This window comes from Battus philenor, unplaced genomic scaffold, assembly GCF_028537555.1.
Source record: "Battus philenor isolate CCGP_79_NKW_IND1 unplaced genomic scaffold, ilBatPhil1.0.hap1 SCAF_24, whole genome shotgun sequence".
Classification (NCBI taxonomy): Eukaryota; Metazoa; Arthropoda; class Insecta; order Lepidoptera; family Papilionidae; genus Battus; species Battus philenor.
The window spans coordinates 5006723-5030259 of NW_027181687.1; the positions used below are offsets into that span (position 1 = coordinate 5006723).

General features: G+C 32.6%; 4 protein-coding genes across 4 annotated transcripts; 1 reads left to right on the top strand and 3 right to left on the bottom strand.

The window, feature by feature from the left end:
- Positions 1-3778: 3778 nt before the first annotated feature.
- LOC137924738 (attacin-like) lies at positions 3779-5683 on the bottom strand. The gene is made up of 3 exons (XM_068768156.1): positions 5299-5683; positions 4636-4830; positions 3779-4053 (listed from the first exon to the last, which is right to left on the bottom strand). Exons 1-3 carry the CDS (start codon positions 5661-5663, stop codon positions 3849-3851), a joined length of 765 nt encoding a protein of 254 aa, XP_068624257.1. The 5' UTR covers positions 5664-5683; the 3' UTR covers positions 3779-3848.
- A 5318-nt stretch (positions 5684-11001) lies between these two features.
- LOC137924737 (attacin-like) lies at positions 11002-12297 on the top strand. The gene is made up of 3 exons (XM_068768154.1): positions 11002-11423; positions 11574-11771; positions 12048-12297. Exons 1-3 carry the CDS (start codon positions 11059-11061, stop codon positions 12250-12252), a joined length of 768 nt encoding a protein of 255 aa, XP_068624255.1. The 5' UTR covers positions 11002-11058; the 3' UTR covers positions 12253-12297.
- Positions 12298-15982: 3685 nt separating this feature from the next.
- Positions 15983-17266, bottom strand: LOC137924739 (defense protein 3-like). The gene is made up of 3 exons (XM_068768157.1): positions 16852-17266; positions 16499-16696; positions 15983-16216 (listed from the first exon to the last, which is right to left on the bottom strand). Exons 1-3 carry the CDS (start codon positions 17211-17213, stop codon positions 16012-16014), a joined length of 765 nt encoding a protein of 254 aa, XP_068624258.1. The 5' UTR covers positions 17214-17266; the 3' UTR covers positions 15983-16011.
- A 4227-nt stretch (positions 17267-21493) lies between these two features.
- LOC137924736 (attacin-like) lies at positions 21494-23000 on the bottom strand. Its single transcript, XM_068768153.1, has 3 exons — positions 22412-23000; positions 22059-22256; positions 21494-21747 (listed from the first exon to the last, which is right to left on the bottom strand). Exons 1-3 carry the CDS (start codon positions 22774-22776, stop codon positions 21543-21545), a joined length of 768 nt encoding a protein of 255 aa, XP_068624254.1. The 5' UTR covers positions 22777-23000; the 3' UTR covers positions 21494-21542.
- Positions 23001-23537: the final 537 nt, after the last annotated feature.

The window sequence follows — 23537 nt, forward strand, 5'->3', positions numbered from 1 at the left end:
AAAAACAGTAAATATGTCATACCGTATTTTAGTTCGTTATAAAAAATACACTGAAAAGCGAATTTTTACTTTTATTCATAAATTCATAAATTCGAATCTGAAATTAAAAATACCTGCGCATTCTTCTTTGTTCATGACCAAATCTTTTACCACATGGGCCTATCTAAGACACTACCTATTTTTAAGAAAATGGTTTAGAACTATTTATTAGACCTATGTGTTTGTTTATTCTTTCTGAGGCAAATGCGATCCAAAAAAGTGCGAACAACATCGCGGAACTGGTGTACGGGTGTCCAGTAATATTTTTTGCAAAGCTCACGAACCCTTCCGCTCCATAAACTCAATACAGATAAAACGGTAAAAGCCCCTGGACTAACAGCAACTACTTAAATAAGAACAGTAGATAATAAGCTAGACAAACGAGTAAAATATGTAATTAAAATTAAGTAAAGAATTCAATCAAGTTTTAATTTAAGTTTGCAAAAGCTTCACTTTGCGATAAAAGATTTTTTAATATTTCTATTGTCTGTTGAAACTTTTCCAATTACCGCTTTAAAACCTAGAAAACTTTAAACTGTACGATAAATAAATTTCACAAGAATGCTTCATTCTTTGTAAACTTTATAGCTTTTCATAATATCAATGCTATGCAATCATTATATCAATATATTTTTCTGTTAACTGTTTTTCGGTATTTTTATAGGTTAACAAAAATACTTCAACTGCTGTATTTTACGCTAAATAAAAGACTGTCCAATTTACTTTGACATGCCAAAAATGCACAAATTACAGAAATTTATTTACCAATTTATTTTTTACACAGTACACGAAAAAGACAACGGAATTAAATAAACGTTTACAGAATCATGCGTGTAAAAGTATTTATAAGAAGAAACCACAATTTTTCTAATCATTGTATTAATTTCAGCCGTCTACTGGCAAATGCAAGTCTCTTGCATAGATTTTCAACAAGACAGAATTATTTTAATGGCCCTCTTTTTATGACATGTGTAAAGCAGGAATGTTACAACTCAGGTAAACTGTTCTTTCATTTTATTCTTTTTTTCACTTTCTCATTTCATTCTTCATAATCTCTTATATTACTATTTCCTTCTGCCCTTAATAATCACCTGTATCTCTTTTCACATTCAAATAATTTTCAATGCATCACCTTCCTTCCCTCATCTCCGTTCTTAGACCACAATTTACTCTTATCACATTTTTGACAGTAATTTTTAATTCTAGTTTTATTTTTACACAATTAAGACTATTTTATTATCTTTTCTTATTTACTGAACCTATATTACTTTATTTATGGGATCTTGCTCGCCTCTTTTTTTAACACGACAGTTTAGAAGACCTGCGTCCAGTGTCTTCCTCCAGTGTCAACTGTGCAATTTTTGAATTTTTTTGCGCAGTTGCGAGTCCGTGGTCTCCTATAAAATTATTACAATACTTATACTATGACCCAAATAAAAATTATACAATAGTCAACTTTTTTGTACAAAAAGTTTGAGATATTACCTGCTAAGTATCATTATTTAAAAAAAAAAAACAATTGTTAAATGTGGTACAAATATTACAAGAAATAGGTATAAGGTTAAGACTACACTTTTAAAGGAAGCAACACTCAAAAAAAGTAAGGAACGTCTACATAAGCGATCTAAGAGCACAACGGCCCCCCAATCCAGTAAAATTTTGGTATGCAACGGCCTGAGGCAGTACTCGATCTTTTTTACCTTCAACATCTTTTCTGCCAGTGTCTTGAATATGGGAGCTAGAAAGAAGCCAACTTTATTTTTTGTTGAATTGTTTAAAAGGAATTAAAATGTTATTAACTAAGTACCATTTGCATACAACATCATAAACAATAAATAATCAGACACATTAGCATGTTACTTCGCGCGATGCCGGCGCCATACTGGCTCATTACATTTGGTCGGTACGCATCTCGCGCCGGAGCGAGACCGGCATCTAAGTCATTAGAGAGTTTTTACGCTTAGCGCCCTTTGCGCCCTGCCCCCTCGTACTCGCGAAACCTGCAAATGCTACTTGAACAGAAGTGTAAGCCTGGTCAAAAAAGAAAAAAATCTCTTAATTTATAACTCACTGACCTAATTCGAAGGTCATTCATATGATAAAGAAAGGAGATCGAATTTCAACTAAAAGTCTACTATTCCACAGCTCTACTGTATTAAAACACAAACTGTACGAAATATTTACACGCAACAAGATTACTTCCTTTATAAATAAGAAATGGATAGTAATAAATAAAACAGCCCATTCGATTGCCTGCCTGAGGAGTTTCAAAGTAATGAAACTGAATAATGCATGCCCGTAAACGTATCCTGGAGGTACGAGGTTGCCTGCTTAAATTGAACAACCTTTTATATTGGCTCATTCATATACAAGGGCAATATATGTTACGCACAACTATAAATATGTAGCCTCGTATTGAAATGAAACCAGCTCTCAATATGAAAAGAAAATTTTATCCATAACACGACAATCTGTTGCCAATATTAAACTATATCCTTTCATTTACATCCTGGGTACCCTTTAGTGTATCTAACAATAACTAAGCCATTGTAGAACGGATCGCTGCTGGAGCCTTAAGAACATCCACCAACATGACATGCAGACCTAGTAATGGTCGTCAGAAAAAACTAGATGCAAGCCACTTCAAATCGATCCTACCAGAAATGAAAATTATGTTCCAATCCAGAGTGCTATGTTCATCAGTTACTATCTGTTCTAGTCACTGATACATGTTATAAATATATAGTTTAAACCAGCATTTAACAAACTGAGCTTAAGATGAGAATTCCCGCACAATTTAGATTTTGAACTGATGACGTCACGGGAGACATATTACAATGTTGAACACACTGTGGTCTTAAGTTAAAAAGCAGTTAATGATTTATATTGAATACCATTCACTTACTATCTTCCCAATCAGGTCGTTATAGACATAGTTATATAAATGTAATGATATAAAATATGTTATAAAAATGGTAAATAAATAAAATAGGACGCACCAATAACCAAACTTTAACAAAACGTTTATACATATAATCCGTTCACATTTTCATAATATCTTATTCTTATTTTCGTTTTTTTTTTCTTTCAATTCTACTATCATCGTTTCACTACACTCGCGTGCAGCCAAATCACCTCACCCATAAAAAATAGACAAAAAGTGTGTATTTATTAAAAAAAAAATAAAAAGAATATGTTATGTATTTTTAAAAATAATGTAATTAATGTATTTATACAATGAATAACATTATTTAATTCGTAATCCACATCAAAATAACTAAAGTAATTTATACTCAAAAAGACTTCGTCTTTTACTAATTCTGGAAATAAAAGTTTGCAGTAAAATGTGTTATAAGAAACAGCTTTAAAATTGTCATGAGGAGTAGGACAGTGGTAGAGGACCAAGACTTTCGTTCATATTTCGCAGGTTTGATTCCCGGGATATAATCTTATATAATTCACACTTTGTACATTAATTATAAAGGATTACCGATACTCGCAAACAAGTTTCCAGAGAATGGGCTGTAGTGTTCTCTGCGCACCCAAATACCACACTGCGATCACTAACTAAAGCAAGACGACTATGGTATATGGCCTATAGATATATTAGGAGGTCTTAGACTACAACAACGGATACATGACTTTAGAAATTGATATTACTAATTATTCGATGTTAAAAGTTGAATTATAAAAAAAAATAAGTTCAGTATAGCTTTATTGTGTAATAATAATACAATTTTAATAAATATTATTTACTATATCCAATCGCAATCTAATTCGAGCTTCTAGTTAAAAATGTTATTTTTTATTTAGAACCACTTAGTAAACGACAGCCCAGCGCTGGGCTCCCATCCTCTGCTGGGCATGTACGGAGACACAGATTTGCTCATTCCCGCGCTAAGGTCCAAAGAAGAAGTTCGGTCTTTGAATAGGTTCAGGTTTCCCATGGCCGAGTAGTCAGTCTTCTTGAAAAGATCAGTTTGCGCCATACCGAGAGAAGCTCCCATTTTGTTGCTGAAAGTAGTAGACGATTATTTTTTTGTTTTCTTTTATTAAATCTTTGTTTAAGATACAACAGATAACGTCTGCGTCGTTCCTTAAGCAATGTGATACAGGGATTACATGTCAGTTGAAACATAATTAGCATGAGTAAAAAATAACGAAGTGTTGTTGATTGAAATAAATAGTGGCATTAAATTATCTGAAACATTAAATTGTTTGTAGAAACGACGTATGTTCATATTTAATGTCCAGGATGATTGGTTATAAACGTAAAAACTATGAAAGGGCTTTGAAGTGATTGTTAAAATGTGTTTTTGCACATTTTAACAATTACTCTGTATATAGTGTATATCTAAAATTCATTATATTGTTTTCTATTGGAATTCCAGTGATCTATAAATTTCAGTGGTGTAAAGTTTGCAGGAACAGTTAGTAATGAATAATATATGTAATAAATTTTGAAAATGTTTTTTGGACTATATTATCATTAGATTATTATTTATATAGAACCATTGTTTTTGATACGGTATACCATATGTTATTTGGTTGGTACTGGTTGTTGAAATATAAATAAACATAGATGTTAATACTCACTCGTATGTGTATCCCACTTTGCCGCCGTATGTATCGAAGTTGGGTATGTTAGGATTACTGGGGAAGGTTCGTGTCGCGAAAGCGCTGGCAGTAACATCGTGCTTGTCGTTATGGAAGTTAGCTTTTCCAGCTGCAGTCAATTGGTCACCAAACCCAGGGATGTGTTGACCAGTCAAAGTTGCGCCGTGGCCATTACTGAATAGACCAAATGTTTTTATTATTCATTACCATTTCAGCCGTAAGACGACTACTGAAAATACGCCTCCCTCCTATACTTTGAATAAGGCTGTTTGAAATGGCTAGTAGTCAACATTTTCTGTTCTCCGAATTCCTTATAGCACAACTCTTATTTTGGTATTTTAATACAATATTAATTAAATACGACATTTATATTAAGACATCGGTGATTAACATGTGAAATTAATGTATTGATATTAATTGTAAACAACTAAAACTAAAAATTTGTTGAATATGTTGTAATACAATTTTTAACTTGAGTTAATTTTTTTAGTTGCATTTGAATGTATTACCTAATTATTTCACTATTTAAGGAGAACATCGCTGATGACTTTAACGAAGTTAATAACTGGTATAATTGCCAGCGACGTATTAAAATTATGTATAAAAAGTGTAAATTAAATTATAATTACGTATAATACTAACACATTGTCCCAAGCCAATCCACCGCCTCCCGCTTTAAAGCCTCCATCACCAGAAGCACCTGCGATTGTACCGATGGCACTCAGCCTGTTCTTGTCATCACCGGCCAGTGGAAACTTTGCTGCAAAATTCGATGATCCATCGGGATTCGTACTTAAGGATCCTTGTGCTTGACGACGTACTCGTGGAAGATTCTGTTCATGCAATTCTTGTATTGGTTCTTCTGACGATACGTCTTCAAGATCGTAGATTATTATATTTTGACCTTCCTTCACGAGCAAAATTGGACTTCTAAAATCGTCAGGTAAATGCCTACTATTTACACACGCGAGTAAAACAGCAATAAGTACTGACATCGATCGAAACATGATTGATTATAATTTTATCTGTTCTGTATAATACAAGCAAAACAGTTGATTGACTGATACTTTAGCTTAGAATACTTTTCTTATATACTCTTTAGACACGGAGTATTTTAATCCCCGGCGCCCTTTGCTGACATTGGGATATTATGTTTATCTTACTGGAAGTGACGTATGGTAATAAAATGAGAACTAAAGTAAATTATTGTATATATTTAATTATTTTAAATAAATTGTGGTTAAATTTTATCTACAAAGAGAACTAAGAACCTATTGGTTTACCGAACTATTTGAAAAATGATTCGTGTAGAAGTGTGTTTACAGTTGTAAACTGATTTTTTTACACTGTATTTAAATACATATTTAAATACACTTTAAAGTGATGAGACCTTTTTATGGCCCGTTTTCGGGGCCTCTCTTTCCCTTATATTTTTTTTGGAAAGGGACTTATACTTCATTGATTTTTAACTTATTCTCCTTTACTTCTTTTTAATCCTTCTTTATAGTTTTTTTATTTACTTTCTGTAGCTTTTTATACATTCTTTCCATGTATCGCTTTTTATCCTTAGCCACATTTCATACAACACTGCATATACATTAATATCTTTTAATTTTTGTTAACAATTTAGTGAAATCTTGAAAGTAAAACTCTATTTTCTAATACTATATCATAACAATTTTAATCACAATCATTTACGTATCCGGTGTTCTCTTACCCTACATTACTTCCTGTTGATTTTCGGATATTTTATTTCGTTCAAATATTTTTAATCGTGGTAATAGTGTCTGAAGTGGCATTGGATGAGACATACCGCTTATGCAGCCTACAGCCATTGGTGACGTAAGGTTGTTAGATCCTGACCACGATCCCGTAGATGCGTTGTAAGTAGACTCCTCTCTAGGTGGATTCACGTGTGTAGCACAAGACCTGTCTTTGCAGAGATTTATGAGGGAGCCCTATGCTTTGTAGTGGGCGTCTATAAACTAGGTATCATGACTGTCCTTAACAAGTTATACAATAATATTATTACGATACACCTTTAATTTCCAGTTCATAATTACAATTATTCTTTCCTATTTCAATAATATAAATAGTCAATCAATAAAAATCAGTGTGCTGTTCTTTTTTATAGATTTTTTATGTAATGTTCTGGGTAGTACTGGTTTTCATCCTCCCATAGCTTCCCAAGACGATATGTGGAACGTGTGTAAATGTATATTAGTGTATGATTTTGTCATTACCTTGCTTTACAACGTCAAAAATCTCAAGTTTCTATTGGGTATGAGCTAATTTTCTCCTCTTTGCAATCTCTAATAAAATCGCTTACGATGTACTATCGAATGAACACCTAACTTGAATACACAAATAATTGTAAAATTTGAATTATGTGTTTGTTCATCTTGGAATTCCTAATCAAAACTATCATATACTTGATGAATGGTGTATTTAATTTCTCAGCAAAAATCTTTAAAGCTTTTGCATCAATATAATTCCAATTACCCTATTTAAAGTGATCACTCAGAAAAACTCTGGCCATTACAGTTTTCGGGGTCAGATTGTTTACAATATTTAATTTTAATGTATTATAATCCGAATTTTGTTAATGCTTTTTCTTACTTTATTATTATTTCGCTATTTATTATTCCTGAAATCTTTTAATATTATTAAATTGATTTTAGATAGAATGAAGAATGCATGAAATGAAAGCAAATGAGCTATAGCTTCGCACCTTTAAAGCTTTCATTTTTATAGCAAATGACCCTGTAAATAAAAAAGTAAAAATTTTTAGAAGTATAGAAATTTGAGCTACCAATATTAATTATTGCAGTTCCATTAAATATAATTATTTTTTATCAGTGTAGAGACACGGCAAAGAGGAATCCCCGCGATAAGCAAGTGAAGATGCAATGAGCCTTGCCTGGGGTCACACGTGATTAATAATAAACATTATATTTCCTTACATCGATAGGATTTTTAAACATATATACTATCATACATAATATAGTAAAAATGGAAATATTTAAAACCTTTCCGTATTCCTAAGATAGATAGATATACGTACTGTGGAATTGTACTATTCATGTCAAATAAATTTAACGTAAAAAAATGTTGGTAGCACACAGGGGTAACAAAAAGATTTTAAAACTTGACAAATAAAAATCAATCTTTAAAATTCAAACATATAGTCCTTTTTTTCGTTACGTCAGGGTATTCTAAAAATTACAATTTTTAATTGTAATGGATTTAACATGTGAACATTGCCGTTTCAAGTTTTGGTACGATCTTTGGTATTATAAATCCCAGTCGGCTACAAAATCACTACAAAAAATGAATTGGATTTTGGTGATGAACCTCAATCTGATGCTACTATTTACGACTTTGATCATAGAGTCAATTCAGATCTTACTTCAGCCAAACCTACACCTCAGGCTGGCCATGTAGGTATCTTTTAGTTTCACCTCGGGTGAACAAAACAGTAGGGCGGGCACAGAAAAGTCTAGTTCATTTTATTATGATTTTTATGAAAATACTACGCTATAAATGTACTTTAATACCAGTACGAAAGAACACGCAGTTTCACTAAGTTTATTATTGTTGTATTTCAAATGTACAGTTTAACTGTTTAAAGTAGTAAAAAAAATCGATAAAGCTATGTTGTATTTTTGCTAGATATCTTTTTGCTTAATAAAAACAAAACACATACCAGACGAATATACTTAAAAGCACCTATATTTAATAAAGGGAGAGCCATAATAAGGTTCTATTTTGTTTTTTAAATTACTTTTTGGTGTGAAAGCTAAAGGCCTCAATAGATACAACTCCATGACTTGATTGGTAGAACGGGGTCGTTTTTAGTTAAAAAAAGCTTACAGAAATGTTCCAAGAAAAACCATATCGTGGCTACCACGTCAAGTCACGCAAGTCCAGATTAGTGACTTTATGATTTTTTTTGAGTCTTGCATAAATAGCAGCGTTGCCCAATATTTTAAACCTTTTGTGTAGTTTAAACAATTGTTTCCGAAAATATGACAGTCTTTTTCACAAATTAATTTCGAAAAAATAAATTAACCTTCATTCCTCCCTTAATAATAAATACATATCCTTCAAGGCACATTATGTATTTTTTAATTATTTTCAAAAGTGAACTTTGTTATGACCTAACCTTTATTATGATATTGAAAACATATTAACTAACATGCGTTTGCTTTACTAAACATATATATCAACAAAACAAGTATCAGTAAGTTTGTTCTAACTGACTAAACTCGCACATAAGTCGACAGCGCAGTGCGTCAAATTACCTTCACGAACATGCAATATTCAGTTTCATTACTTCAAAACTCCTCAGACAGCGAATCGAATGTACTTATTTATTTATTGCCGACATCGTATGTACAAAGCAAGAGTTTGTGCATTGGGAATTTACTTAATTTGAACTTATTTTATTATTGGTAGGTATTGAAAGCTTGAAAAGTGTTACATAGTCATTGTATTTTTTTAAAAGTAGTTAATTTTATGTTCTTTGTAAGATAAACAGATGAATGACGACATTGTTAAAGTCGTCGGAAGGCTCTAGATGTAGGCTGCTTTCATCCAGTCATATTGAAATCCTTTAGGTGGACTACGTAGACATACAAAGCACAGGACGTTCTGCAGCTGAAATGATGCTCATGATACGATTTACTTCAACAACATCCTTTACTTTTCTAACACTTCTGTAATTAACTGTATAATATTTAAAATGTTAACAAAGTGGAAAATAAAATTTAATAATATAAAGCAGTGCTTATGTTGGATCATAGAGTCATAGAGTGAGTGAGATAAAATGTGAAGGATGGATGAAATGAGTAATAGAAACATGATAGATGCGTAAATAAAAATTAAAGTAAAAATAAATATTGAAATCAATTGCCTGTCCTGTACATGATAGAGGAACTGGAAGTTTAAAAGAAACCATTAATAGAACTTCTGTAAAAGGCGCACAAACGCATGGTTTAATGGCGTCATTTCTCTTTGTTTTAACGAATACTGAGCAGCATTAGAGTATGGGACGGGTGTGGGAAGACCCCACTCCGCTCTCTTCTTGTAAATTTTATATAGTTCAGCTTCGTCGGCCAGTACTTATCGACCACTTTTTTTTATTTATTTGGAATTTGATAAGTTAAGAAAGTGATTACTGTAAAATATATTACATTAATCTAGCATTTGTGGGTTTAAAGTTCTCGAAAAGCAACCACGACCCGGAAGACTCAGTGTTTGGTGGACCGCCACAACAGTTATGGTCACGGGAAGACGCCGAATTCAGGCAGCGCAAGAACGCTCATCGTGGGAAACTTTTAGAAAATTCTATGCCTTACAGTAGGCTTCTATACGCCTAATAAGTATTTATAAATGTTGTCTTATAATTTCTTATTGATAACGTGTGACCCTACGACACACTGCAACAGTTTATCGCGGGGATTCCTCTCAGTAGTTTAAACGATGATACATATTCGATGGATATGAAAATATTCATATTAATATTAATCTTTATAGTTCTTCCTAAATATAAAGGAAATATAATAGTCCTAAAATTAACATGAACTGATGTACATACCTTTATATTATATATACATACACATATATGTATACAGATATATAAAAGAAACTATGCATAAATAACAATAATAAAATTGACTGCAATCACTATATTCTAGATATATTATATTTGTGTAGATACTATATCAATATTACATTATAAATTCCCTATAATTTTATGTTCTTAACTTAATTTCAATGTGTAAATAAAATTAAAATTAACAAAATTTCTAAAATAAATATTTTTTAATAAAACTATACTTGTCTGGTAAAAATTGTTTTAGTAATGCTTATTAAATCCCTTCACATGCATAACATTGTAGGGTGATCGAGAAATCTCAACTTGTGGGAATCTTTTAAGAGGCGCGCCTGTTCTGTTTATGATGAATTGCTAGAATTGTATATTTGGATAATTTTGATGTTTTGAGAAAAACTTAAAAAAACTTAAATATTGTATAGTAAAAAATCCCTGATTATTACATTTATATTTATATCTATGGTCACATACTTCCAAAACAAAATCAGAATTGTTGGGTTTAAGATATTTCGTATTTGGTTATGTATGTTTACATAAAAGCTTATAACATTTTTTGAATCTTGATAAATAAATAAATTATATTAAGAAATGTTATTATCAAGTCTCTTCCAGTAAACCAAACGTAATATGTCAATGTCATCCGAGTGCGCCGGGGATTTTATCTTCCCGAGCTTAAGCAGTATATAATAATATGTTTGATAGCCACCACATCAGAAGGGAAGCAAGTCTCAGACTGATTTCAAGACTCAGGTTCCATAAAGTTAAAACTAATACTATCGTTAAAAATGTTCCGATCATCGACTATTATTCTCGGTCTATTGTTTGTCTGTGTACAAAGTCGACACCTGTACAACGATGACGTCAGAGGTCCATACTTATTGATTGAAGATGGTCCGTACGTAGACGTATATGAACTAGAAGACGTTCAATCAGACGAACCGCAGCAGTTACACGGAGAGAATCTTATGCGAGTGCGTCGTCAAGCGCACGGGGTATTAAGTTCGAATCCCGATGGATCATCAAACTTTGCAGCGAAGTTTCAACTGGCCGGTGATGATAAGAACAAGCTGAGTGCCATCGGTACAATCGCAGGTGCTTCTGGTGATGGAAGCTTTAAAGCGGGAGGTGGTGGATTGGCTTGGGACAATGTGTTAGTATCAAAATAATAAATATGATGATAATTATTAAGACCATAGATTTTCTCAGTACAAATCATATATTATATCCAAAGTAATGTCTATATTAGAAATAAAAAAAATGGATTAATAGTTGTTTAATAACATACTTGTTTTTTTTTTAGCAAAGGCCACGGTGCGAGTTTGACTGGGCAGCACATTCCGGGCTTCGGCGACCAACTAACTGCAGCTGGAAAAGCGAACTTATTTCACAACGACCACCACGACCTGACCGCCGACGCTTTTGCAACTAGGAACTTCCCCAGCAACCCCAACATTCCTAACTTCGACACATACGGCGGCAAAGTGGGATACACATTCGAGTACGTACTGTAATACTTTTTACTTGAACACTGCTATCAAGGTGTTTTAAATCGTACTTAAAAAAGTATTCAAAATCTTCTTCAGTTCGCTAATCACTAATGACCTATTGAGTTTTTTTCTGTGTTTTGAAATTAATAAAGGCATTTCGTCAACTTAATTAAAGAAAATGTATAATAAACTGTAATTCACGCCTACAAATTTCCATGACCAATTAATTACTTGAGTTTTAAATAAAGAATTATTTCTAAATTAAAATAATTTCTTTATTATTTTAGTAACAAAGTTGGAGCTTCTCTCGGCATGGCACACACTGATCTCTTCAAGAAGACGGACTACTCGGCCATGGGCAACCTGAACCTGTTCAAGACTCCCAGCTCTTCTTTGGACTTCAGCGCGGGAATGAGCAAGTCGGTGTCGCCGTACATGCCCAGCAGAGGGTGGGAGCCCAGCGGTGGCCTGTCGTTTACTAAATGGTTTTAGAATGTATTTAGTTAATTCACACAAGCTTTAATGTATGTAAAATAAAAATTATATTTATAACATAAATCAATTTTTATTTACAATAGTAATTCCTCTTTCCCTTTTCAACGAATTTGCGCGACAACTTTTGAATTTATTGTTTAATTCCGAATTTTTCAATACAATAGCTATGACTACGGTAACAGTGGAAGATACATGTAACAGAGTAATAAATAACACTAGTAAATATCAGACTGGGCGCTGAGTCAGCATATGTTTTCTATTTTTTAATTTCAAGACTGTATGTATTAAGTATAATACCGTTAATCCAATTCCAATAATACATTCATCAAATATTTTTCATGACACACCCAAAACATTCAGACATAAAGTAGTACAAGTTTTTGATCGTTATGCTTCGATTTTATGTCTTTCTGATATTTTGTTAGCTATGTAAAATAGGTTAGGTAGTAAAGTTCTTGTTATGGTACTTTTAATTACTATAAGTTTCTTGTATTTTTATTAATTGTAAATAAGGGTTTATAGTCAGTGAAATTTGCCTTGTTACGTCATGTTATTTAGGTTCCTTATAAATTTGATGTATAATCTACCGGAAGAGCTAAAAATTTCTAACTCTATCCTTCTTATTTTTGGTCTAATATTTATTAATATTACTGAAGCTTGCAGCCTCCCTGGAAACCCTTGGCCGAGGATCCCACGAGTCGCCTCCATAGGCCTCTGAATCTTTCTGAAAGCTTACTTTACTTTTTGTGGGACCTGTCACCACCAGTATAAAGTCCGCCTATCAGGTTAGTGATCGCCCTCTTGGTCTCTTTTCCTGTACATATCTTACGACAACCAGCTGATTGTGGTTACTCTAATATACTGAGTGATCAGTTTTAGGTGTAAAATCTTTAAAAGGGTTAATATATACCATTTGTCTGGAGTATACAAATCTGTTACAGTAATTTAATTTTTTTATTGCAATGCGATAGTTCAATAACTTATGACGGTACAAATTCTACAGGTACTAATAACAAAAATTAATTTTATCTAGTAATAAATCAAATTTTGAAAACGCTTTTTCTAACTATATTATCATTCCGTCATACATAACTTCCGAGACGCTTTTTTAGTGATACCATACATTAATAATACATTAATTACAGCAAAGAAACTATGTATTCATAGATCTAAAGCTTTTACATTTAAAACCAAACAATTAGTATAATTAAAAGTGTTTTACTACTTAAGTCTTGGGTTCTACTCTTCTGTTTTTATTAAGTATATAAATTAAGTTATTTTGTGAATTTTTGAATACGGAGAGCTGTATTGCATAGCCGAATCTCCTCTCCCTCAGCAACATAATTTCTGCTGTGATTGGAGAGGCATACTCGCTCCGATACCCTCTTGCTAGGGAGATGTCCCAGAGTAGTCCTCCTAAGAACCGCCCTACGTACCTCGAGGCGGCTAAACGGGATACGTTCAGGTTACGTATACGATACCAATATAAAATATATCCAATGCCTTATAGTGAGCGTCCATGGCTGAAAAGAAGACGAAGAAGATACGATACCGGAAGAGGTTCATCTTCACTCCGGGATGTTCCTTGACATAGTGTTAGGGGGTATATTCGAGTTTTGTTGGAGGGTCTTAGATCCGAAGGTACAAAGGACGACCACCGACGACGGGATTTTAGTGGATAGTATTCCCAAATAACCTTTATTTACCGCCTTTAGCAGGGTACCTTGTGTGTACCCAAGAGACTCCCCCCCAAACCAAAAAAAGGTGAAATTAATAATATTAAAGCCGTCACGAAGCCCAAACTCGCTCTCAGATAATATTTATTTATTAATATATAAAGCATGTTAAATAGAAACAAGTTTAAAATAACAATAGCTATGTATCCTTATTAGTAGTATTGGTATTTCCAGTATTGGTATTTCTAATAGCTATACGAGACATTCCTATCCGTTTATTTGCTAACCAGATATTAAATTATTAATATTATTGCTAGTAGAGCCACTGTATACAGGGGGATTAGAAATAGATATAAAAGATTTATAACAATAAATGTACAGTTCACTTGTTAGCAAAGAGCTTAAAAACTTTTACATATATTGGACAGGATGAAAAGCATCCTGTATTAAAACCTCTAAAATATGTTATATTCGTTTAATTTCAAGTAATATTAAAACATTCCAGATTTTAACACAAATTCAGTAAAATAGAACTTGAAATACGCAATTAAAATATTTTATGGGTGATAATTACATTCTTTTTTAATTATAACACATTATAATTAAGAAATAAACACAAATAAGCTGTCCTATTTTGGATTAGCGCTAACCGAATTTTTAAAAGTTTGGGTTTAACGACTTTGAAGTAAAAAAGAGGGTCGTGGTTACGACTGTGGCAGCACTTACTTTAGAGCGTAGTAGCGTAGTCAATTCTTTAATATAAAAATATATGAAAAAAAAAAACTTCGTTTATGACCAAAATTTACATAACAGCGGTGGACGACTAAGACTTTCCTGTATTACTCTTAAAACACATAGATGTTTTAATGCAAATTGAAAGTATGAAATCTTGATCAATTAAAAGTTCCTTATGGAAACTATTAAGTCAAATTAATAAGTTACATTAGTTGATAAAATAAGGTAGGTACAACATCAGACTGATAGATATTTATCTTTACTTATTAAAAAGGCAGGTTTGATTCGATTGTAAATATACGGATATAGAATTGTGGTAGCCTAGAGGATTGAGAATTGCGATTGAAGGTCATGGGTTCTATTCCGCGGATACAATCTTATATAATTTATACTTTTATTATTGGTTATATAGAATTGTCTTGGCTCTCAAAAGAGTTTCCAGATGATAGGCAAGATCGTTCTCTGCGTACCATAATAGCACATTATGATCGCCAACCCACTTACCAAGCGTGGTGGGTTGTAGTGTATCCATATTAGATATAATTGGAGGAGGCCGTTGCCATACAGCGGTCTTCTTTGGACTGATTTAGCAGATGTCTGTCTTTATTTTTTTTTAATTATATCCTTAATAGAGTGAATCTGTTTTTAATAAATAATTTCACCCAGAAATTATTTCAAAATTATTGAACGGTTTAAACTCTTTATGGCGCCAACATAAATTCAAAATTAAAAATATATATTTATTAGAAAAAGTAATCCTGAATAACTTGATGTTAATGAAAAAAACTTGGCAATAAATATTTCGTATATTCACCGACTTACATGACAATTCTTCCTATATTTTTTGAAGAAATATTTGGTCATCGGTTTTAATTAAGCGAGACTATTATATTTCTTTTGTAAAATAAAATATATTTTTTAGAAATCAAATGTAAAATCTACTGTCTACAGCTGAATTGTTGGTCTATTGAACTTAAAATAGGTATTTCCCTTTCCTTTCTACGAAATAACTTAAGTCAGAAGTTAATAAACTGTTTTGCATCAAAATGAAAATCCTGTATCATAATCTTCGTGAAACTACTAACCTAGGCCCAGAATTAGATAAAGTGCTTCGGATTATGTAAATTTCTCTGAACATCGTTGCGGATTTCCATTTAAATATTATGAATTTGTACCGCTAAGTTTATTCAAATAATATTTCGTAAATGTTTGTATACGCCTATGTATGTTAACAACATAAGTTATTTCAGAACAGTCTTTTGGATATTGTTATTCTTAAATAAAAGCCTTCAGTTGGCAAATTAAATTTTATTTATTTACAAGAATATTTTAATGAATATAATACTTAGAACCATCTGCTGAAGGATAGGCCACCGCTGGGCTCCCACCCTCTGCTGGGCATGTACGGCGACACCGACTTGCTCATTCCCGCGCTGAAGTCCAAAGAAGAGCTGGGAGTCTTGAACAGGTTCAGGTTTCCCATGGCTGAGTAGTCCGTCTTCTTGAAGAGATCAGTGTGTGCCATTCCGAGGGAAGCTCCAACTTTGTTACTATAATAACGAGGAAAGTAATTATTCCCCTATAAATACCCGAATATAATTTTCCGTAAAAACCTTCATGTAAATAACTGTTTACGTATCATGTATATTTCACTAGCAAGGAATATCACAATTATAAATAGAATATAAGAAGAATCTTTATATTGGCCTATCTAGACATACTAAAACAAAACATCAATTTACAGTATTACTCTAATATTAGTGACCATACATAAGCATTCGATCGTTGTATTTAAGTAAAGTATATATTATTATTATTATTGCAGTACGTACTCGAATGTGTATCCCACTTTGTCGCCGTATGTGTCGAAGTTGGGAATGTTAGGGTTGCTGGGGAAGTTCCTAGTCGCGAACGCGTTGGCCGTCAGATCGTGATGGTCGTTGTGGAATAAGTTCGCTTTCGCAGCTGCGGTTAGTTGGTCGCCAAAGCCTGGGATGTGTTGCCCAGTTAAAGTGGCGCCATGGCCTTTACTGAAAAGAAAAAAAAAGTATTTAGCAACTACATATCTGGTAAAAAATTGATATTCTTTGTAAAATCATAATTTTAGCTACAATTTTTTAATTGCAGTAGAAACACAAGACAAAGTATTGGTAATTATTAACATATATATTATTTTGATACTAACACATTGTCCCAAGCCAATCCACCGCCTCCAGCTTTGAAGCCTCCGTTAGATGCGCCCGCGATGGTACCGATAGCACTCAGCTTGTTTTTATCATCACCGGCCAGTGGAAACTTCGCTGCAAAATTCGATGATCCATCAGGGTTCGAACTTAAAACCCCGTGCGCTTGACGACGCACTCGCATGAGATTCTCTCCGTGTAACTGCTGCGGTTCGTCTGATTGAACGTCTTCTAGTTCATATACGTCTACGTGCGGACCATCTTCAATCATTAAGTATGGACCTCTGACGTCATCGTTGTACAGGTGTCGACTTTGTACGCAAACAAACAATACTCCGAGAATAATAGTCGATGATCGGAACATTTTTAATGATAGTATTAGTTTCAACTTTATGGGACCTAATTCTTGAATTCAGTCTGAGACTTGTTTCCCTTCTGATGTGGTGGCTATCAAACATATTCTTATATACTGCTTAAGCTCGGGAAGATAAAATCCCCCGCGCACTCAAATGACACTAACATATAATGTTTGTTTTACTGGAAGAGACTTGATAACAATGCTTGAAGTCATACGATAATGGACATCACAATTATTTTGGACAACCACTTATTTAAGTAAAAGAAAATATAACATATTAATAATAATAATATATGTTCAAATTTAACTATGTTCAAATAATAATAAAAATTAGGTTACATATGGATTATGAATAAATTTATTGCAGTCATTTCAAGTGGTGCTGTCATAACGTTCGTACATATATCTATCGATATAAATATGTATTTGTATAAAGAGTGGTTAATTGTAAGTGTAAAGGCTTTTAAGGAATTAATGTAGAGGTCATTTGCTGTCAATTGATGTATTATACACATTATCTAAAATTCTACGATATTACAATAAGAAAAAGCGGTTTACGAAATTCGGATAAGCACGTATTAAAATTATTTTTTGTATACTATCTGTCCCTGCAGACTTTGTACTGCCAGAAGTTATTAGCATATCGCGTTTTATTGAAAATATTAATAAATGTAACATATTTCGAACTGCTCAATATATACAAGTTATTTGGAAATAGGTGATTTAAAAGTAAAATATAATTTTCGTACAGAATAAACAATAACCAGGAATTGTGAGTATTATATGCGCTTTTCCATAAAATATGTATCAATGTTTAAATGGCGGAATCCCCGCGATAAACTGATGCGGTGAGTATGACCTGGGGTCATCGATAAGAAACTTCAAAATACTGTCTATTGATTTGTAAGCAATATATATATATATATATATATATATTATATATATATATATATATAAATAATATATATATATATATATATATATATAAATATATATATACATATATATATATTATTTCGTAGTTCTAGCAAATACATTTGCGCGTACTTATTATTCAAAAAAAAAATTGTGTTTTATTGTGATATGTTATAATAATATTGTGTCAATTTAACATGAAATATAATATGAACATAACATGGAATATAATATAATATGAATGATATTTTAATACAGTAGTGCTGTTGAGTTCAATAACCATATGTACATATGACTCATTCATTATTATTTTGTGTAGAATTTTAAAAATATAAGCAAGGTATTTGAATACAAATATAGTTTTAGCAGTTCAATTCAGTGGACTCCCTCTGAACCAAACATGCATACATCTAACCTGGTCACACACGATATTGTTAATAACCTGTAAAATTATTTGTTCAGACATAACCATGAACCATTCCTATCGTTTATGAATCCATTTTAACAAAAACAAGAATTAATTTTTAAATTGAAATATTCTTTAACAAATTATATGTTTTCATTTTCCTTAGTTTAGTAGATTAATTTTGATGTAATTTAAATTAAGAATATAATTTTTTAATTGGTGTAGAAAACAATGATATCCAATGTATTAATCTATTTGTACATAGTACATAACAGGATTATATAAATGATTACAAAAATTTATAATATATTATGTCACGGGAACAACTGCAATCTGATACGTAAGTTCGGCTCAGTTTAAACCTAATAGGTAATTCCTATAAAAATATTATGATTAATTTTTAAAGACATCAACAATGAAATCACAATAACACACACACATCACCAGTGAAACAATATTACATCACATATATTTTTAATAAAAAAAATTGCAGAAGATTATGAACACATACATTCATAACTTGATATATTATTAAATAACATTTTGTTATAATTTTTCAAATTATCACAAAGCGCATCCAATTGAAACACATTTTACTGTTAGAATTAATATCTACTGTGCTGTATGTTAATTTAAAGTGAAATTTGATTTATTCCTGTTTAGAGTACTTTATATTATTATTCACTCCGGATCATTTATTGTGATCAATTGTGTAACTCATTAGAAAAAAAGCATAAGTGCCATTTTGATTGAAAACCGAAATAAATTGAACTCCCTTATAATGACACCTTCTTCTTATTTTTAGCCGATGGTCGCCTCTTCTGCAAGGCATAGGCCTCCCTCGACAACGTCGTCGGTCTTCCTTGTGGTGGACCGCGCACGCCGCGTCGACCAAGGATAAACTTTAACTTAAAACAAAGATACGAGGACCCGAAATGCGCCAAGTCAAGCGAATTTTTTTGTGATAATTTTTATAAATATTATAAGCCATTGGCAATTCATAATCTACTGAAACATGTACTTTAAATTATTTTACCTACTTTGTAAGTCTAAAAATTATGTATGTTTTCCATGTAAGAAAATTAAAACTATATCACTGGTTTTTAATAGAATTATTACAATCGTAGCATCGTCTATAACTGCAGTATAATACAAATACGTAAACATTACTTTTTTCCTTCTTTCCCGTTTTGTAGTGGCAGTAGCTTATTTAATTACCTAAACATTCAATTTAAAGTTTTATATTTTTTGAGTTTTTTTGTAATACAAAATTTTGCATATCCGAATCATTACAATTGATTCGTATGACTCACTATCACACAATCATACTTCTCTTACCGATATTAATAATTCTTATTTTTGCTCATAACCTGAATGGCGCGAGCAGCTAATGTTCTAGTGCGATTTACTGACGATATTTGCACCACTACCATCTAATATCAAATGTGATCATTGTCGAGCGCTATTTCAATTATTTTCAAGCAGCGGTAACCCAGCGGTAGAGGCCTGAGACTTGCAGTCGTAGGTCTCGGGTTCGATTCCCGGGATAAAATCTTATAATTCATACTTTGTGCATTAATCATATAAGAGTTCCTCTGCTCACAAACCAGTTTCCAGAGATTGAGGAATAGCACCCTCTGCGTACCATAATATTACACTGCAATCTCCAACCCGTCTATCTTCTTTCCACGACGTTTTTAAAAGTCGCCACTGTCTTTTTAGCATCTTTTAACAGTATTCTAAGAAGTTTTTATCTTATTTTTTTGGGGATAAATGAAAGTAATATGGTGCTAGGTCTTGCCTGTAAGGAAGATGGCCCAATTTCACACCTACCGTAGTGATATATGAAAAAGGATTGTATTTTATTTATTTTGTGCATTATTCTCAAACTATTTCCTTAAAAACAAATAAACTAATGCCATATCAAGTAACATCACTGTTACTGTTTTCTGGCTGTCGTGAACGATTGTTGCATATCAGTGTCCGACTGTAGACCGATGTGATCACATTTTTACCTACAACACTTTTTACTCGCATAATATTAATAAGAAATTGTTCTAAAGGATAATGACAATGTATAAAATTTTCGTTACCTGTGACAATCTGAAACACGTCGCTTAAGGCACCGCCGCTGAATTTCAATATTATTTTTATATTAGAATCAATGCAAAGCGTTTTTAGCTTCGACCAATAAACAAGATACCTATCTTGTCCTAAGTTTTCTTACGCTTAAAATATCACGCAAAATATTTAGAATTTAACTCGTAACAAAGCCAAGCTTTCACGAATATGCTATTAGGTAAGTGTACGAATAAGCTATACGCCGCACAACTTCAATAATAGTTTCAGTGGTCGCTGTTGAAGATGCGTCCTCATGCGGATTATCACAGATTAGTACGATCACATTTGAATTAATTATAAACAGTAGCACAAGACGAAGCTTTATCGTCACAAGTTAAACAAAGTCTATCGTGACCGACATCGCGACGAAAATCAAATAAATATATTATGTATACAAAATTTTCTCTTAATTTTATATACATATAAACGTAATTCTTAAGTAGTCCTCAGCCTGTTTCTTGTGAATAAAATGTATCATTTTTGCATTCTGGTATTGTTATAATATTAATAATATTTTGAAACTGGCCTCAAAAAATTTTCAATCGGTTTTCAACAGAATCGAACAAACAGCCGGACATGAATGAAAAAGATAGCAATGTCTTGGTAGACTATAGAAATTCGAAGACATTATTTCTTTAAAGTGTAATTTGCTCAGTTTATTAACCTTTTTGAAAATAACTATTTTCTGTTAAACTTTGCTAATTATTGTATTTCTAAGTTACAGTTACTTTAGAACACAATTAAATCAATTTTTTTATGCATGAAAATGATCAGACATTGAAAGTATGTAGAGAACGTTATATGATATAACAATATTAATTTTACAAATAAAAGACAACAGATGGCAAATTAAATTATATTTATTTACAAGGACGTTTTAATGAACGTAATACTTAGAACCATCTGCTAAAGGATAGGCCACCGCTGGGCTCCCACCCTCTGCTGGGCATGTACGGCGACACCGACTTGCTCATTCCCGCGCTGAAGTCCAAAGAAGAGCTGGGAGTCTTGAACAGGTTCAGGTTGCCCATGGCCGAGTAGTCCGTTTTCTTGAAGAGATCAGTGTGTGCCATGCCGAGGGAAGCTCCAACTTTATTGCTGAAATAATTATACAAATAATTTGAATGTCTTTTATATTTTTTTTATTTAAGTAAGGTTAATATTTTGGGACACTTAAATTTTCGAAGATTATCACATATGCATATTGCTTGGATTGTAATTAGAAAAGCAATACCCAACAAAAGATATCATATCGAATAACAGAGAAGAATGTAGTACAATACGTTAAATATTCTTGCTTACATTATTATTTTAACAAAAAAGATTTGAAACCATATGACTGCAGTATTAGTTTGACCGTACAAAACATTTGATAGCTTTATTAGAATAAACAGTATTACAGTACGTACTCGAATGTGTATCCCACTTTGCCGCCGTATGTGTCGAAGTTGGGAATGTTAGGGTTGCTGGGGAAGTTCCTAGTCGCGAACGCGTTGGCGGTCAGGTCGTGATGGTCGTTGTGGAATAAGTTCGCTTTCGCAGCTGCGGTCATTTGGTCGCCGAAGCCCGGGATGTGTTGCCCGGTTAAAGTGGCGCCATGGCCTTTGCTGAAAAGAGAAACGTCGTATTTAAGAACTATTGATATAATTGAAAATTGTTATTCCTTATAAAAACATGATTTTAGCTATAATTTATTATTGGTACTTGGATTAACATTACAAAATCTATGTAGTGTTAAAATATTCAATATTTTCATACTAACACATTGTCCCAAGCCAATCCACCGCCTCCCGCTTTAAAGCCTCCGTCACCAGAAGCACCTGCGATTGTACCGATGGCACTCAGCCTGTTCTTATCATCACCGGCCAGTGGAAACTTCGCTGCAAAGTTTGATGATCCATCGGGATTCGAACTTAAAACCCCGTGCGCTTGGCGACGCACTCGCATGAGATTCTCTCCGTGCAACTGCTGCGGTTCGTCTGATTGAAGGTCTTCTAGTTCATATACGTCTACGTACGGACCATCTTCAATCATTAAGTATGGACTTCTGACGTCATCGTTGTACAGGTGTCGACTTTGTACGCAGACAAACAACACTCCGAGAATAATAGTCGATGATCGCAACATTTTTAATGATAGTATTAGTTTCAACTTTATGGAACCTGAGTCTTGAATTCAATCTGAGACTTGATTTCCTTCTGATGTGGTGGCTATCAAACATATTCTTATATACTGTTTAAACTCTGGAAGATAAAATCCCCGGTGCACTCGGATGACATTGACGCATTACGTTTGTTTTACTGGAAGTGACTTGATAATAATTCTGCACAAAATAATTCATTTAATTATCATGATTTTAAAACTTATAAATATAGTAAATCATCACAAAAACAAAATATTTTGAACCATAAAAAAACTAGTTTTTTAAATATATTAGTTACCATAGATGTAACTAAAAATATGGCATTAAAATTAATAGATCAGGGATTTATTGTGCCATTCGATGTTTATAACGTGGTGAGCCACGGGTAGATTTCGAACACCTCTCAAAATTGCAAAAAAACTGAGTAAAAAAATGGTAAACTTTAGAAATTTTTTCCTATTTTTTTTTTCAAAATGTCAAAATTATCCAAGTGAAAAATCTAATCAATATATCCTGAATATATTAGGCGCACCTCGTTAAAAAATCTCACACGTCGAGATTTCTCAGTCATCATATCAAGGTTGTGCTTGTGCAAGCATTTAGCGCAAACAGATTTGTTATGAATATTTTGGTTGTTATTTGGAGATTTCTTTAAAATTATTTACCTACCTCAAACAGAGTACATAGTCAGCGGAAATCACTTTATATATTGATACTTTCAAATTTATTCGTTTCACATAATAAA